The sequence below is a fragment of the Monodelphis domestica genome, chromosome 2, assembly GCF_027887165.1.
Source record: "Monodelphis domestica isolate mMonDom1 chromosome 2, mMonDom1.pri, whole genome shotgun sequence".
Taxonomy (NCBI): Eukaryota; Metazoa; Chordata; class Mammalia; order Didelphimorphia; family Didelphidae; genus Monodelphis; species Monodelphis domestica.
Genome location: NC_077228.1, coordinates 375,509,116 through 375,524,695, shown reverse-complemented (window position 1 = coordinate 375,524,695; position 15,580 = coordinate 375,509,116). Strand labels below are relative to the sequence as shown.

The window sequence follows — 15,580 nt, the reverse complement described above, 5'->3', positions numbered from 1 at the left end:
CTTGAACACTAGTAAACACACAAATGGGGCCAGGTGATTTCTTAGAAAATGAATGGCCAACAGTGAAATTACATTATTAAGAATGTTATTTTTGGATATCAGATACACTATTTTATACACACACCCCCCTAAATAATATTCATGCATATACATGTATGTATATACATATAAAATATATAGATTACCAACAAATGTTCTCAAACAGCGACGATCTCCATAAACTTCCCATAGCTGTGAAAAAAAAAAAACCATTGAAATGTTAAACTGCATCCCTACATTCAGTAAAATGACAAGTTTTATTATTAACAGCAATGGTAGCAGAATTAAATGAAGCATGAAGAGATGCACTACTGCTTTTGAAATTTTGTTATTTGGGTTAATGTAATGAAAACATTAACTTTTTTAATAATAGCCTCAAAAAAAAAAGCCAAAAGTTCTGCCTCTTCTAACAAATCTAGTATCCAGTAGAAATGTTATGATTATATAACTATCTGAAATCTAGTAGATTTACAATTACTCTTTGGTTACCTCACACTGAACTTTTCTCAGGGTTCAAGGGAATACAATGCCAGTCTTCATACTTTACATAATATAAATATTAAATAGAAATGAATTGCCAAAATTCTAGACTTCATTACTTGTATCATTTTAAGCTGCTATAAGCAAGTGGCCAAATGGGTGATCTAGCCAGAGAAAGCTATTTCACAGATCCATCTCCTTCATATATTTGTTTATATCCATGAAAAATTTATGAGGGATTAATTTTTAATACATAACCTTCTGAACTCCAAAAGCACAACAGAGCTGACATTCACCAAACTACAGTAACATTTCAGGCATGAACCAAATACATGTTCTGACTTTTACAAATGTACTGTAAAGTGAACCTTTACATTTAAAAAGTCTCCAAAGCTGAAGTTGACTTAAATGTTGCTTATGCTGGAAGAGCCTCCTCTACTCTGATTTTGTCACTATTACTGTAGTAGCAGCTTAACCAGCAGAGATCACTCATGGGGATTCATGAAGCAGTGGAGGTATTTCTACTATCTCCTAACACCCATTATCAAGAATAGTTATGTATCAAAAAGACTATTTATGGAAGCAGCTAGGTGTCTGAGTGGATTGAGAGTCAGTCAGGCCTGACTGGGAGGTCCTAGGTTCAAATCTAGCCCCAGAAACTTCCTAGCCATGTGGTCCTAGGCCAATCACTTAACCTCTACTGCTTGGCCCTTACTGCTCTTCTGCCTTGGAACCAATACACAGTATTGATTCTAAGATGGAAGGCAAGGTTTTTGTTGTTGTTGATGATGATGTTTTTAAAGGGACTAGGGCTGCCTATTTTGAATATAATTAGTAGATGAACTTTTATAGAGAAACTAATATCAGATTTTATTCCAGATCTATGTATATACTTTGAAATATGGTTTAAACTGCTGAAAAGATGTGGAAAGAATATCATCTTCCTTTATTAAAAGTGAGATAATAAATCTTTAGCATGGAATGCTTTATATAGCAAAAGAGCCAATTGAAAAAATGAGTGGTGAATTAATTCCAGAAGAAAAGGTTGATGATGCAAAAATGTTAAGGATAGTTGTAGAGGGGGGTGGGGGGAGAAGCTTTGATTATATGTGTTTGGTCAGAAAGAGGTGACAGGCAGAGAAAGTTTGACAGGAAAAAGGAAAGAGAAGGGACAGAGAGTGACTAAAGAGATGGCCTGTCCCAGAGCTGAGAGTATGAAAGAAAAATGAATGCCTTTTTTTGGATAAACTGCAAAAAGGTAGGCGTTTGGGACACTAAATTGCTTTAAAGAAAATAGGAGGGCTGAGTGAAACAGGAAGATCTGTCTATGAGAACAAAGCCCAGTGTTTTTTAGCACAAAGTACTGTTGGAGAAAGTAAAGATTTTTAAACCACAATAAGGAAAAGGTATAATTAAGTAGTAATAGGTAACTACTGGAATTTAGGGCAAGAAAAAACACAACATTACATCTAGTTTTTATTATTTCTTCAAATCCTGCTCTCTCTGTTTTTAGAAGATCAGAGAGTCAGAGCTTTTAAGAGACCTCAGAAGTCAGAGGCCAAATCTCTCATCTTATGATTGAAAAAACTGAGGCACAGTGATTAAGGTGAAGCAATTTCTTTGGGATCAGCAGACCACTCAGCCTTGGAGGTTGAATATGAACCCATGTTCTCTGATTCCAGAGTCAGAGCTCTTTCCACTCCATGGTGCTGCTTCCCATGATCTTTGAAGAGTTAAGTGCCTTGTGTGGTGCAGCAGCAGCAACATGTAGGGGGAAAATATCAGGAATGAGAAGACTTCTGGGTCAGTCTGGGCTTGTTACTCTACTCTCTGTGTGACCCTTGACCTCTCAGAACCTCAATTTCCTCATTTGGCAAGTGAGGATAAAAAGAATTGTCTTTCTAACTTCAAAGGGCTGTGGGAAGCATTTTGCTGTTATTGCTTCAGAGATGTATGACCTATGTAAGTCACTTAACCCTATTTAGCTCAATTTCCTTATCTATAAAATGGCAGGGGAAGGAAATAGCAAATCACTCCAGTATCTTTGCCAAGAAAATTCCAAATGGGCTCACAAAGAATTAGATAAGACAGAACAACTGAATGTAAAAGGTCTCTGAAAAGAACTTTTCTCTGAAGTACCCTAGACAAATGTAAATATTAGTGATTAGTTCAAAAAGTGTTTTAATAATTTACAAAAGTCGGGAAAAAATTAATCCATGCAATTTCACTAATCAAGAATAGCAAAAACCCAACTGGTTGGCTTGAGAAACCTTACACAAGGTACTAACCATCTATACTACCTATCTGATGTACAGCTGTCTAAATTTCAAGTATAGTGCCCTATGAGAAAATAATTTGCCTCTTAAGAGCTAGTTTCAGCAGCAACAACAAAAAGAACAAGTCTGGCAAATTCAACTATTAAGTGATAGTAAAGGTCATAAAACTTCAAACAAAAGTGCTAGTTATAAATAGGGTATCCCAAAAGTCTCGATACAATTATAAACTATCAAATCCTACACTTTTAAATAGCTTTAAAGCAAGTTAAAAGCTACGAAAGTGTAAAACTGCATTAAGACTTTTGGGACAACTGTGCAATATTCCTATTTTATTTGGCTCAGTGTTGACATATTGGAAATATCTCACCTTAATTTTGCAGTCCATAGAACAAGACAGTAACAAATGTCCAGAAAGAGGAAACAGCCTGACAGCACTGACACCCTTTAAACAAATATTACAATAATTAATTAGAAAAAGGAACAAATCATATATTGAAATAAGAAATGAAAAAAAAAATCCAAGTATTTTCAGTAGAATACATTAGTCTCTGCTTCCTTGCAAAAATTAAGTACTAAACTAGACTTCATTATTAATTCAGGAAGAGATGCCCTGCCACAAGCACAGCTTTTGAAATCTGTTAAAAAACAACAACCAAAAAACCAAACAACAAAAACCCTATTGATACTCATTGGAAGGGAGTGGGGGAATACTGCTGATTTGCCCCTTCTCCTTCCTAAATGCAATGACATCTCTTTGTAAAAAGCTGCAAATTGTGGGTCCTGGAATGACTACAACCAACAAAGAATTTTGATATAAAATATCTCCTCCCTCTTTTCCATCTAAACTCCTTGGAATACAATGTTTATAAGCTTAAAACTTCAATTCCTTGTCTCTGAGGAATATGGTTTTATTTTTTTTAGGAGTTAGTTTGAATATTGCTACCTTCTCACCTGCTACTTTTTGTTCCTCCAATGTGAAAAGATCTCCATGGGGGACTAAAAGAAGGAGGGCAGCCTTTTGGTTACTAATAGTGAAGAGGAGGCTCAGTGGCAGCACCTCAGTCCTGTTACTCAATGACTTGACTGTCTGCAGGGAAGTGACTCTATTAGTGGCTTCCAGGCACAAAAATCTCTATCCTTGACAGGAAATTTTGGTGAGCTACAGGGAGAGTAGAAGAAGGGGATCATGATAGTTGTCACTGCTATGCTTAAGTAGGTCATCATTAAAGATCAATTTGTTGGTTGTGTTTAAATAGTAGGGAAATTCAACATAAATCATTATTTCTAAAATCAATAACTGAATTTTCAAAATGGGCCTGTCTATAATAACTACAACAAAATGGAAACATAAATTTCTACCTTTGTATGTCCAGACCAAACATGGATCTGCTTTTTGGGAAGATAACATTTCTCAGGAGGTACTGTAGAACGCAGATTAACACCAACATCTTGAGGAACGTGAAGGTAAGACCTGCCTTGATAGTCATACATTTCTTTGACTAAAAGAGAATATAAGGGAAAAGAGAATATTCACAAAATGCTACACCGTTTTAAGAGACATTTGCAGTCATTTTAAAGCAAGATTACATCATTTTTAAGACCTATATTTACTTTATATAACATAATCACAAAGATTTGCTTAATTTTAATTGCTTGGAATTATAGCTATTATTAACAATTAGATGTACTGTCAAATTTCTAAATTGCTAAGTAATGTTAGAAATACTTTTTTAAAATGAGAAATATAATTCTATTAGTCATACTGAAAATTTAATGATTTATGAAACAGTTTATGACATAGTTGTGCAAAGAAAAGACATGTGATTATACCCACATTTCTAAAGCTCCACAGTTTATTTCTGCCCTCCACTGCAGATGGCAACTCCTCAATGGGCAGTTTCATGAATTACTGAATCAAAAGAATTTTTAACCTGGTGGTAAATTTTATGGTGATAAGCCTCTCCAAACTTAGCTAGTCTGGCCTTAAACAGCCTCTCTTTATCAATCTTTGCAATTTGGGGGCTTGATAAAGCTTGGAAAGGCAATATAGTGATTTGGAGTCAAGGTTGTCCAGGTAAAATCCCACTTCTCACAATAACGGCTAGCTGTCCATAAGGAAGTCACTTGAACTCTCTGAGATTCATTTTTAAAGTGGAAATACAGTAACAATAATTTTAAAAAAATCATACCTGATATACCCACCTCACAGAGTTGATATGAGTATGAAATCAGGTAATGGTAAGAGGGAATAAGGGAATATGCATTTATATAGTGCCTACTCTGTGCTAAGCACTTTTAAAAAATATTACCACATTTGAGCCTCATAACAAGCCTTCAAGGTAGATTCTATTATTATCTCTGCTTTATATTTGAGGAAGAAGTTAAGTGTCTTTTCCAGAGTCACAAATCTACTAAGTGTCTGAACCTGGATTTGATCCTAAAAGTCTTCCTGATTCTAGGCCCAGGGACTCTGCTGTACCATCGAATATATTCAATGTGCTTTGTAAATTTTGAAGCACTATAAAAATATGAAGTATCATAATAACCATTCAATTAGACGAGCCATTCAGAACTCAAGGCCTTGAGATGAGGCACTACATTAAGAAAGAACTGGATTATAAACTAAAACTTATCGATAATGCCAAAAGGAAAATAAATAATATGATTTAGCATGGATGGATGTCACTTATTGCAAGCCATTTTAAATCAGTAACAAAACATAGATAAGAAGGCAATTTTCCAAGAAGGAAAAATGGTTCTTCTTTTCCCCATTTACAACCTTTTTCTTAATCCTCTTCTAAACTGCTTTTTCTTCAATTTTTCTTAAACTCAGGGCAAATTTTCTAATGGGAATATAGGAGTATTCAGAGTGCTCCTCATCTGAAGGGAGGAATGCAATTTCAAAGTCACATTAATTATAAACATTTGTTAAGAGATGAGGCATCTTTAAAATAACAATGAATGAGGTAACTAGGAGGCTCAGTGGATAAAATGTCAGGCCTAACGATTAGGGGTCCTCAGTTCAAATGTGGCCTCAGACACTTCCTAGCTGTGTGACCCAGAGCAAGTCACTTAACCCCCATTGCCTAGACCTTATTGCTTTTCTTATTTGGAACCAATACATAGTATTAATTCTAAGAGGGAAGATAAAGAGTTTTTACAAAAAATAAAAAATAAGTAAAAAAAAAGTAACATTGAAATTTAAAACATCCGAATAATTAAAACTTCAAATGTTATTCTCATGTCAAATGAGAATCAAATTAGCATTTTATCTCTGATAATGTATGTAATGATGTAATAAATTAAGAGTTATTTAGGATTTCTGTCCTTTACCATATTACTAAGAATTATTAACCTCCATAATAATAAATAATAGCATTAAACATAATAATAGTAATAAATAATAAATAGAGGTAGGGAGAAAAAGTAAAAGAGAAACCAGTTTACTGCACCAGAATTCTTTTTTAAATTTAGAGAAGGAAATTAATTGTTCCAAATTTTCATCAAAATTACTCAGATTTTAATTACTCAAGTTATTTTTGTGCCTGCTAGAGAACCCTTTAGAGTTCAGTGACTTTAGTTATAGAATTCACCTAGCACAAGAATCTAAAAGTATGTTTTGATGATTTTCAGTTATTGCTGTAGACAATTAGTGTCATAAGGTTTGTGTTCCTAGACTTTTTAATAATTCAGTACTCAAAGTTTTCAGTGAATGATATAAAAGAGAAGTCAGTAAAAAGTACATTACCATGTAAAATGGTCTTTTCTTCCCCAGGTTTGTCATCCTCATGTTTGCCTTTCTTTTGCCTCTTGGCTGTGATTTCATCTAATTCTTTCTGTTCTTCCTATAAAAATCAAGTATATTATCTTCAAATTCAAATTCTAGATCTCACCTTACTCTAAAATCAGCTACACACTGCTTCAAATTAAAAGCCAGCTGATTATAATAAAAAGTCTTCTGGTAAAAGAATGGCTGTAAAGATAATACCTAACTTTAAATTAGGCAAATTTTCCCCAAATGAGAAAAATGAGCATATATTAGAGTGAAGAAATTTAAAAACATGAATCATAACATATCTCATCAATTCTTAGCATTAATTAAGTATTTACCATGTGCCAGGCTCTGGAGAACAAAGACAAAAGCAAAATAAGTCACTGCCCTCAAGGAGCTTATATTTAAATGAGTGTTCATGAAAATGAAAGAGGGCTTTTGTTTAAGGTATTTCACAGGGTACTACATAGTACTAGAAACATAGGAGGGGCCCCAAATACTTTTCCTCAGTTGACATATACTCAGAAGTATTTAGTGATATTATTATTATCAGAATTATAAGATTGGTTTGGAATTTTTGATCGGGCCAAGCAGTAAACATGGCATGCAGAATCATAATAACATAACATAACATAATATAATATAACATAACATAATATATAAACAGAACTTGATCAATGCTTAGTAGCAAACATTTTTATCTCTTACAGAGTATATACATTGAATATCTACATGAAATATTAATGCTTACTTCTGAAGGTTTAGCCACTTCTTTTTCATCTACATATTTTGCCCAAGGTCCTAAGAAACCATCAATATTTGATGCATCATTTTCTTTGAACTTTTTTCTCTTTTCTGTTTTCCTTTGTCCAGTTTCAAACACAGTTAAACCTGTAAGACATCATAAATGTATTTAATAAAGAAAAGCTGAATATTACATATGTAGGAGCAATAATGAATAGACAGAATATTCAAGGTATTCTTAACACGTGGCAAGGAAATAAAAGCTTAACCACAGGATCTCATATCACAAATTGTAATCCATTCTTTTGGTGAGGAAGTCCTCTGGTCATCAAGGTGCTTATACATGTTATTATGATACTTAGGTATTCTTCAAAGTTTAATGAATCAGGAAATTAACTTGTTCAATAACAAAAATCCTTACTAGAATGAACTTTATTTTGACCACAGATCCTCCCTTTTCAAAATAAAACTTGCTATTAAGCTAGCTGTCAACTTATACTTTTTATTTTATTCTTTTTTTACAAAGCAGTAGGAGATTGCCACATCAAGGGATCTATATTCAGTTCAAAGGCAATTTCCAAAATAATGTCTTAACGTAATCATTTAATATGAGATTACCAAGTAAATATGGTTGAACTGATATCAATTTGTGATGTTCAAACATCATCTTAACATTAAGTTGACATCTAATTAAAGAATTTTAGAGCTAGACAGAATTTTTAGAGGTTATTTTGCTCAAATTGTCAATTACTGCAGAAATCTCTTCAGCAGCAGGGGATAGGGAATAAGATTTACATAGCACCTAATCATGTCCCAAGCACTAGGCTCAATGTATAAAAACTATCTCATTTGATCTTCATAATAATCCTGTAAGATAGATAGTTATATTACTATTTTAGAGTTGAGGAAACATAGGCAATGAGAGGTGAAGTGACTTGTCACACATAATTATATCAGGACAGATTTGAACCCAGGACTTCTTGACTCCAGGCCTAGCACCCTATCCACTGCCCACTTAGCTGCCAATTCTAGCAGCAAACCTGTCCTCTGTCTTCTGCTTGAACACTTTCGGTGATGGCAATGATGGGAAGTTTATTATCTTACATGAAAATTTGTTTATTCTATTGCAGTTTATCAGACTATCGGCTCCTAGAAAACAGGGAATCCCCAGTATTTAGCACAATGTCTGACACAGTATCTGCTTAATAAATGTTTACTATTGGATTACTGAATAGATCTAGTAATTGAAAACTTGCTCTTCTTATATTAAGATAAAAGTTAGCTTCCCTGTAACTTCCATTACTTGGTCCTACTTTTGCCCTCTATTGTAAGAAGAAATCTTCTTCCTCTACCATATGATAGCATTTCTGGTGTTCCCTCAAGCCTTCTTTTTTCCCAGGTCAAAGACTCCAATAATTTCTTCATCTCCTTTTTAGTATTTTCATACTTCTCATCTTGTCAGATCATATTCCTCTGGAAACATTTTGGTTAGCCAGTTATCTCCTTAAAATTTGGCACAAAATACTCCAAATGTGGCCTGACTAGCAAAGACTACAATAATCTAACATCAGTTATAATCTGGACTTGATCTTGTAAACTTTTCCCCTGTCTTGAAGTATGTTTTACTAGTGATTTGTAAAAAATAAACATCTATTATCACATGAACTATTGTAAATTCAGGTCTCTGCCATCCTGTACTTACAAAATTATTTTATTTAAACTCAAATATATTGCTATGGGCTTTTTTCCATGATCAAGAAAATGTAAATACTTTTGATTATAATATTTTAAATGTTTACACATGTCCTGCTAGTGACTTTTTGAATAGTAATTTAATATGTAATTAGTCTTAAATGATTTACAGTAAATGATGGCAGAAATGGCATAGATAATAAAATCCAGTCAATTCAATCCAATAAACATTAGATAATTTCAATCCTCCCGATGAATAAAACTTTAAATAGAATTACTGAGAAGTCGAGTGGTTGTGGCCATTGTCCCAAGCAGGTAGAAGACAGATAAATCTTCCTCTCAAGAACACAGTCTTTTCATCTTCTAATGATAACTCCTAGGTTGGGTGCCAGGGGTGTACTATATCTGCCATGGCTGAATTGGAAATGTACTAAACCTGAAACTGGCTCCATCCATATTGAAAATGAGACATAGGAAAAGCTAGAATAAAAAGATATCCGTGGGGAGGCAAACATGCTAGAGATTATTGAATGGGGGAAAGACATATTCTGTCTCTGACTGAGAGTTTGATGAGAGCAGCACAAGGTTAAAAAAGCAGTAAAAACAAGCAGAGGAATTCAAAAGGGTCACTGGTGACAAATAAATTATAATGTAATATATTTGAAGGAATAAAATAGCAACAGTTTTACGTTTTAGGAAAAATTTAGAGCAAGTTAATTAAAAAAAAATACATACAAAATACTGTTATTCACCATACAGCCACAAACCCATAGACATATGTCCTGTTAATCATGAATAGCTCCCCAACTATTCAGAGGTCTTACAAGATTATTATCCCTTCCCCTGCTCCTCTTTACCTTGCCCTGCCAGGCACCTGTAAAAACTATATGTATTACTATAAGAAGGAAGGTGGTTCTTTATATGGCACAAAAAATAAATTACTTAAATGTAACCACACCTAAAAAATCAGAAAGAAAAAAAAATCAGGCTGTTATTACACTATTTATAATTACTAAATAATGGGGAAAATAATTTACAATTAAATCAAGTACATATTAATATCAAATATAAGAGGGCTAAGGATGGACTTCATATTTACTGTCCAAAGTATAACCTATAGAGGTTCATTATGAGACTGATGACTTTTTCTACTACAGCAACTCCTAAAAAATATTCATTAAGTTATAGAAAGGCAGTATCCACCCTGATGAAATTATAGATCCTTGATATTATGAAACATAAAAGTATCAAATATTAAAAATAGTTTACCTTGATTTTTCTCAGCTTCTTCTACAGACCCAATATATTTAGTAGAAACTTGATGATTATCTAATGAGGGATCCAATGCATACCCTAATTAAAAAAAAAAGGCAAACTGTCATCTAAATTTTTTGCCAGTCACAATTTTATAATTTATAATTGCATAAATAAAATTTTATGTCCCATTTCCTCAACTAAAATGCAACAAAAAAGCATCTTCACTTAATAGCCATCACCTTTCCTTGTTGTATATTTCCAGGTAAGTCAATAAACATAATTCCTAGTCTAGACTACAAAAAGACCATGGCATAAAAGGATAAAGACTATTCTTTCAGGAAATTAATAATCACTCTAAAATGACCAAGATCTTTTTTTTTTAAACCTTTGTTTAGTTTCTAATAGCACTGTAAACTATATACATATATATATATATATATAAATACAGTAAAAAGGTCACTCATAGGACAGTAATTATCTTTATTTATTGATATCCACTAAAATATCAAGGTTTAGTTAGGGAAAAAAGCAAATATATTTCTTAAAAAACATTTTACATGAAAGAGGGTGGCGGGGAGAGAAATTTTTTAAAACCCACATTGTTCTACATTTTGGAAAAAAAGCTAATTTCTATTTTTGGCATGGATATTTTTCAATTTCTACCTTCAAGTAACAATATGTATTTGTAATAGCCTCAGATTTGAGCTATTTAAATGGGAAGTGAAATGTGGGAATATAATCATTCAACTAATTTATAGGTTTCTAAAGGGTTTTGGAAACAAAGAAAAAAGTACTAAGTACTTATCAAAAAGAAAATATCACACTTTGTAATATTTTCTTTTAAGCATGTGCCACCCAACCTTCTAAAGGTAACTTAATTTCTAGTATTATAAACGACCAAGGGTATATAACTTGTTTCCACAGAGTATTTGCAAGGAATTTTTTAATACAGATACTTTTCAGACTATGAGGGGGTGGAGGGGAATGGGATTAAGAATAGTAAAGGTGTGCACCTTTGTGAATAAGTGTAACTTGATGGGTTTTTATTCTTTAGCTAAAGTTTGCTCAGTGAAGACTCTGCTTTCTCAGAGAATCAAGATTTAAGTCAAACATACTTGATAATAGTTTCTTAATAAGCTAAATGGTACAGGTGCTCAACTCACCCTCTTGACATGCTAGAATAGAACCAACCATCTGGCTATTAGTTCATTTGCATTTACTTTTCAGCATTAAAATATTTTCTTAGCCAGAAGAGATAGCTTGATGGTAGGAAAGCAGCTTTGGAGTAGAATCCCTGAAATCACAGGTTCAAATCCCATGAGTCAATTTAGTCTTTCATTCCTTTAATGTACAGAAAATTTCACTGTACATGAACTTTTTGAATGAGACTTTAAAGAATTTTTTAAAATTAAGGTGATTACCCACACTTAAAAAGCAATGACTATAAAGACTTCTATGGGAAGTAAACTAGCCTTTAAAATTCATCTTTCTCTATATACATACCTGGGCACTAAAATTCTGGTGGCAAATGAGGGGTTTTCTGGTTCTTCCTGCCTCAATGTATTCCCCAAATTCTGCTAGAGTTCCTGTCTAGAAGGAATATATTCCTTCTTCTCTGTTCACCACTATCACCAAAACCCTACCTTTTTTGGTACTCTCTTCCTAACTTTTCTGCATGGAAGGAGAAAAGTAGAGTTCATAGGAATTATAAGAAACCTAAGAGATCACCTTCTAATATTATAGATGAGGAAACAAGTCCAGATTGGTTAAGTGACTTACTCTGTCACACTAAAAGTACTAAAAGTAAGAAGCAGAGTCAAAAGCAATTGAATCAGCCAACCAAAAGAATTTATTAAGTACCTGCTATGTGCAAGGCATTGTACTAAGCACTGTCAATGAAAAGAAAAAATGAAAATAGTCCCTATCCTCTAAGAATTTATAGTCTAACAATAGGTGTACACCCACCCACGCACCCCTAATGAACACAAAGTAGTTTTGAACTCTGGTCTTGACTCCAAACCTAGTGCCATTTTCACTGCCTCATAAAAAGTTCCTTCTACTTCCTAATTCCCTTATCTGCTTTCTTCAACGACTGTTCATTTCTAACCAACTCTACATTATGTATAAATAGTAACATATAATAATAGAACTAAAAATGCATAAGTGGACCTAGAAGATAAATACTTTTAAAATTTCAAAGTAATGAAAACTATTTTTTTGATTCTTCCTATTCTATTGTATTGAAAATTAACTAACTACTCTTAAACAGAGAAGTATCCAGCCAAATGTGGAGTAATACAACGATAATGCCAATTTGGATAACAGTGTTATCATTCTTCAGATGAGTTTAAAATTCATTCTACAGTTTTTCCTTCTTTGTCATTATAGTTTTCTTTTTTCAAAAATTCAATTATTTCCCTGAAGTGGGCACAATATAATTTTTTCACCATCAAGATATAATAAAACAAAAGAGAGGTTCTTATCTCAAGAACTTATTAAGAATAAAAGATTAAGTCTGGCTGAGATCTAACCTAAGAAAGAATTTGTTGTTCTATTCTACCATATCTCACCCAATGAATATCTTTATTTTACTTATTTATTAACATACCTAGTCTATTTTCTCTTTTTGAAGCTTGTGTGCCTACTTAAAAAATCTTTCTATTATCTTTTTTAAAGTAAATCTGTCTGAAATAGGCCCACAGTTATGCAAATTTAAGATACTAAAAAATTGGAGAAATTATAATTTCTGCCCCAAACTTCTAAACTGTCTAATCATGGTATAAGTGTTAGTATGTGAGGGAATAAAAGTACAAACTCTACTAAATTATTTAGCAAATCCATTTCATATTGTTACAAGTTTCAACTCTTGCCACAAAAAAGGTTTATGAGTTTGTAATTTCCCCAATAGACCTATATTTTATACCATTCATTTGACATTGCGCCATCTAGTGATAAGAGGTGAATCAAAGGCCATTAAAAGAATGAGGCCATTTCTGATCTAATTTCAAAAGCTAAGGGAATGACTGAATGTATCTCTCTGCTTGCTAAAGGAATACTTATTGAGGAAAAAAAAAAAGCAAAGCAATTATTGTTGCCATTTGACAGATAAAGAAACTAAGGGTCAGAACAGTTAGGTGACAAGGTCAAATATTGAGTTACTAGAGCAGGTGGAGCTCAAATTCAGTTTTTTGTTATCAGGCCTAATGTGCCTTTTGCTACACTTATTTTGAAAACACAAAACATGACCTTCAGTTATGACATGGCTGCCAGGAACACTGTGGCAAGGGGAAAAAAAGCCTATTTTAAGCCGAGTACTACATGTAAATTTAAGTATTAAATAATAGTCATATTTCAGATGAGAGTTCAGACATGGGATGACTAGCTTATTTCATTAACTCATTTTCCCTTACATTATATAACAAAAAGGGATCAATGGTGGATAGAGCTGAATAATTCTTTCAGAACTTATTTAGGCATACAAAGTAAGAATTGACTACGGCTTTTGTCTTTGCATTAGAACAAAAATCATCCTTTAAAACCTAGCTCAAATGTCCTTTCATACATAAAGACTACTTTGATTGGTTCCCCATCAATAATGTGCCTATCCTTAATGAAGACTGTAAAGAATAGTGCCTGTCAGCCTCATCTGCACTTATTACTCTGTATTACAACTACCATATCCTCACATTGTGAAATCTATGGAGTTTAATATTTGTCTTTTTTCCAGGTCTTAGTAGAATATAAATACATTGTACAAGTGCATGTTGATTAAAGTGATTACCACTGAAGCCTAAAAACTTTGTGAGGAAAGATTCCAAAGTTTCATTTTGCAACTCATTTTTCAGGAGGAAGAATAGAATAAATTATTCAATTTAGGAATGCCAATACATCACCTAAGTACTGCAAAGAAATCTGAATTAGGAGGTAGGAAAATTAGCTTTGAATCCTAATTTTGTGACTTACTTTTCCTAGACAAGGAAATTCCTTCTACCAATGCAGACTAGTGTCTTCTCTGTAATTTATGGTCTCAGAGAGTTGTACAGATTGCTAAGAGTTTGTTAAAGTACTTTCCCAGAAGCAACAGAGCAAGTTCATGTCAGAAAAAAGGACTTACACCTAGGTGTTCCTGGCTCCCACACCAGCTCTGAATCCACTATTCCATGCTGTCTGTAAGCAACCCATAACTACTTATTAATTCAAAAAGGGAGTTGCTATTTTAATAAACCCTAGAAAGTTTAGCAACAATCTACCCTTAAAAAAAGTAACAAATTAGATATGCATATGGCACAAATTATGCTATTCAAGAACTGTAAGTTAGAAAACCTGTAAATATTATTCTTCTATCATTGAGAAACATCCACTCCTTTCATTAGGTCAAACTGTAAATCTTACCATAGGTTGCAAAAGTTCGCCTCTGCTGTTCAAACATGAAGTCATTGATATGAGTTGGTTCAGCATATCCAGAAAGCATATTCCTAGGGGCAGCCATCTGCTGAGTCCTAAAGGGATTTTCTGGTCCAAACTGCAATATTACATGGTATTAAAACATAATTTAAAGAATTAGCAACATGCATGAAAGCATAAAACATTTTTTGCTGTATTTTTATGATATTCTGCTGACCAAAGTATTTAATTTTGATTCTGTCAAATCTATCTTTTCTTTAGATATTTTAGGAATCCTAGGAAAAAAAGGAAGTTTAAATACTCTAGCACTAAGATGAAGAGGTTAGTCAATTTGATTAGCAAGAAAAAAAAAACATTCATATTTAGGAATTAAGATTCTATTTGCATTTCACAGAAAAGAATCATTGTCATTTTACTTTCTGCCTTAAGTTCTTAAAAAAATGAAAATAAAAATGCCTGGTAAGTTAGGCTCACTAAAAGTAACGCAATCATACTTTTATTTATTGATATGCTTAATCAAAGTATAACCTCTTAAGCACTTGCTTTAGCATGAAAACCTATCTCACTTTGAGTAAACCTATTGAGTAAAGTCTGGATTAACTTATAAGATAACTGGTTTGAACAAATTTGGTCACAAAAGCTGAATGTTTGAGAAATCTCTGGGAAGGATTTTACAAATGTAAATAAAAGCAGAGTCTTTCAATGTCATTGCAAGAAAGTATGCTTTGTAAAGAATGGAAGCAATCTTGATAAGTGGCTAAGAATGTCAATTTTTAGACTGTCAATAAACATTACAACATTAACTCTTGTTACATTAAATGTACAATGACTATCCAGCAACTGACAGAACAACTAGGGGAACTGAATCAGATACATATTGACATTTTCACTATAAATGAAGGCAGAAGACAAAAGG

The 15,580-nt window shown here is 33.0% G+C and overlaps 1 protein-coding gene across 1 annotated transcript in view; it reads right to left on the bottom strand.

The window, feature by feature from the left end:
* Positions 1-15,580, bottom strand: part of CDC40 (cell division cycle 40) — a 60,582-nt gene that overhangs the window by 15,756 nt on the left and 29,246 nt on the right. The window contains exons 3-9 of the mRNA XM_001368619.4: positions 14,653-14,782; positions 10,273-10,356; positions 7,319-7,458; positions 6,544-6,640; positions 4,155-4,294; positions 3,163-3,237; positions 186-231 (exon numbers count right to left, since the gene is read on the bottom strand). Of these exons, the coding sequence (XP_001368656.1) occupies positions 186-231; positions 3,163-3,237; positions 4,155-4,294; positions 6,544-6,640; positions 7,319-7,458; positions 10,273-10,356; positions 14,653-14,782 (712 nt within the window). The remainder of the gene's footprint in view (positions 1-185; positions 232-3,162; positions 3,238-4,154; positions 4,295-6,543; positions 6,641-7,318; positions 7,459-10,272; positions 10,357-14,652; positions 14,783-15,580) is intronic.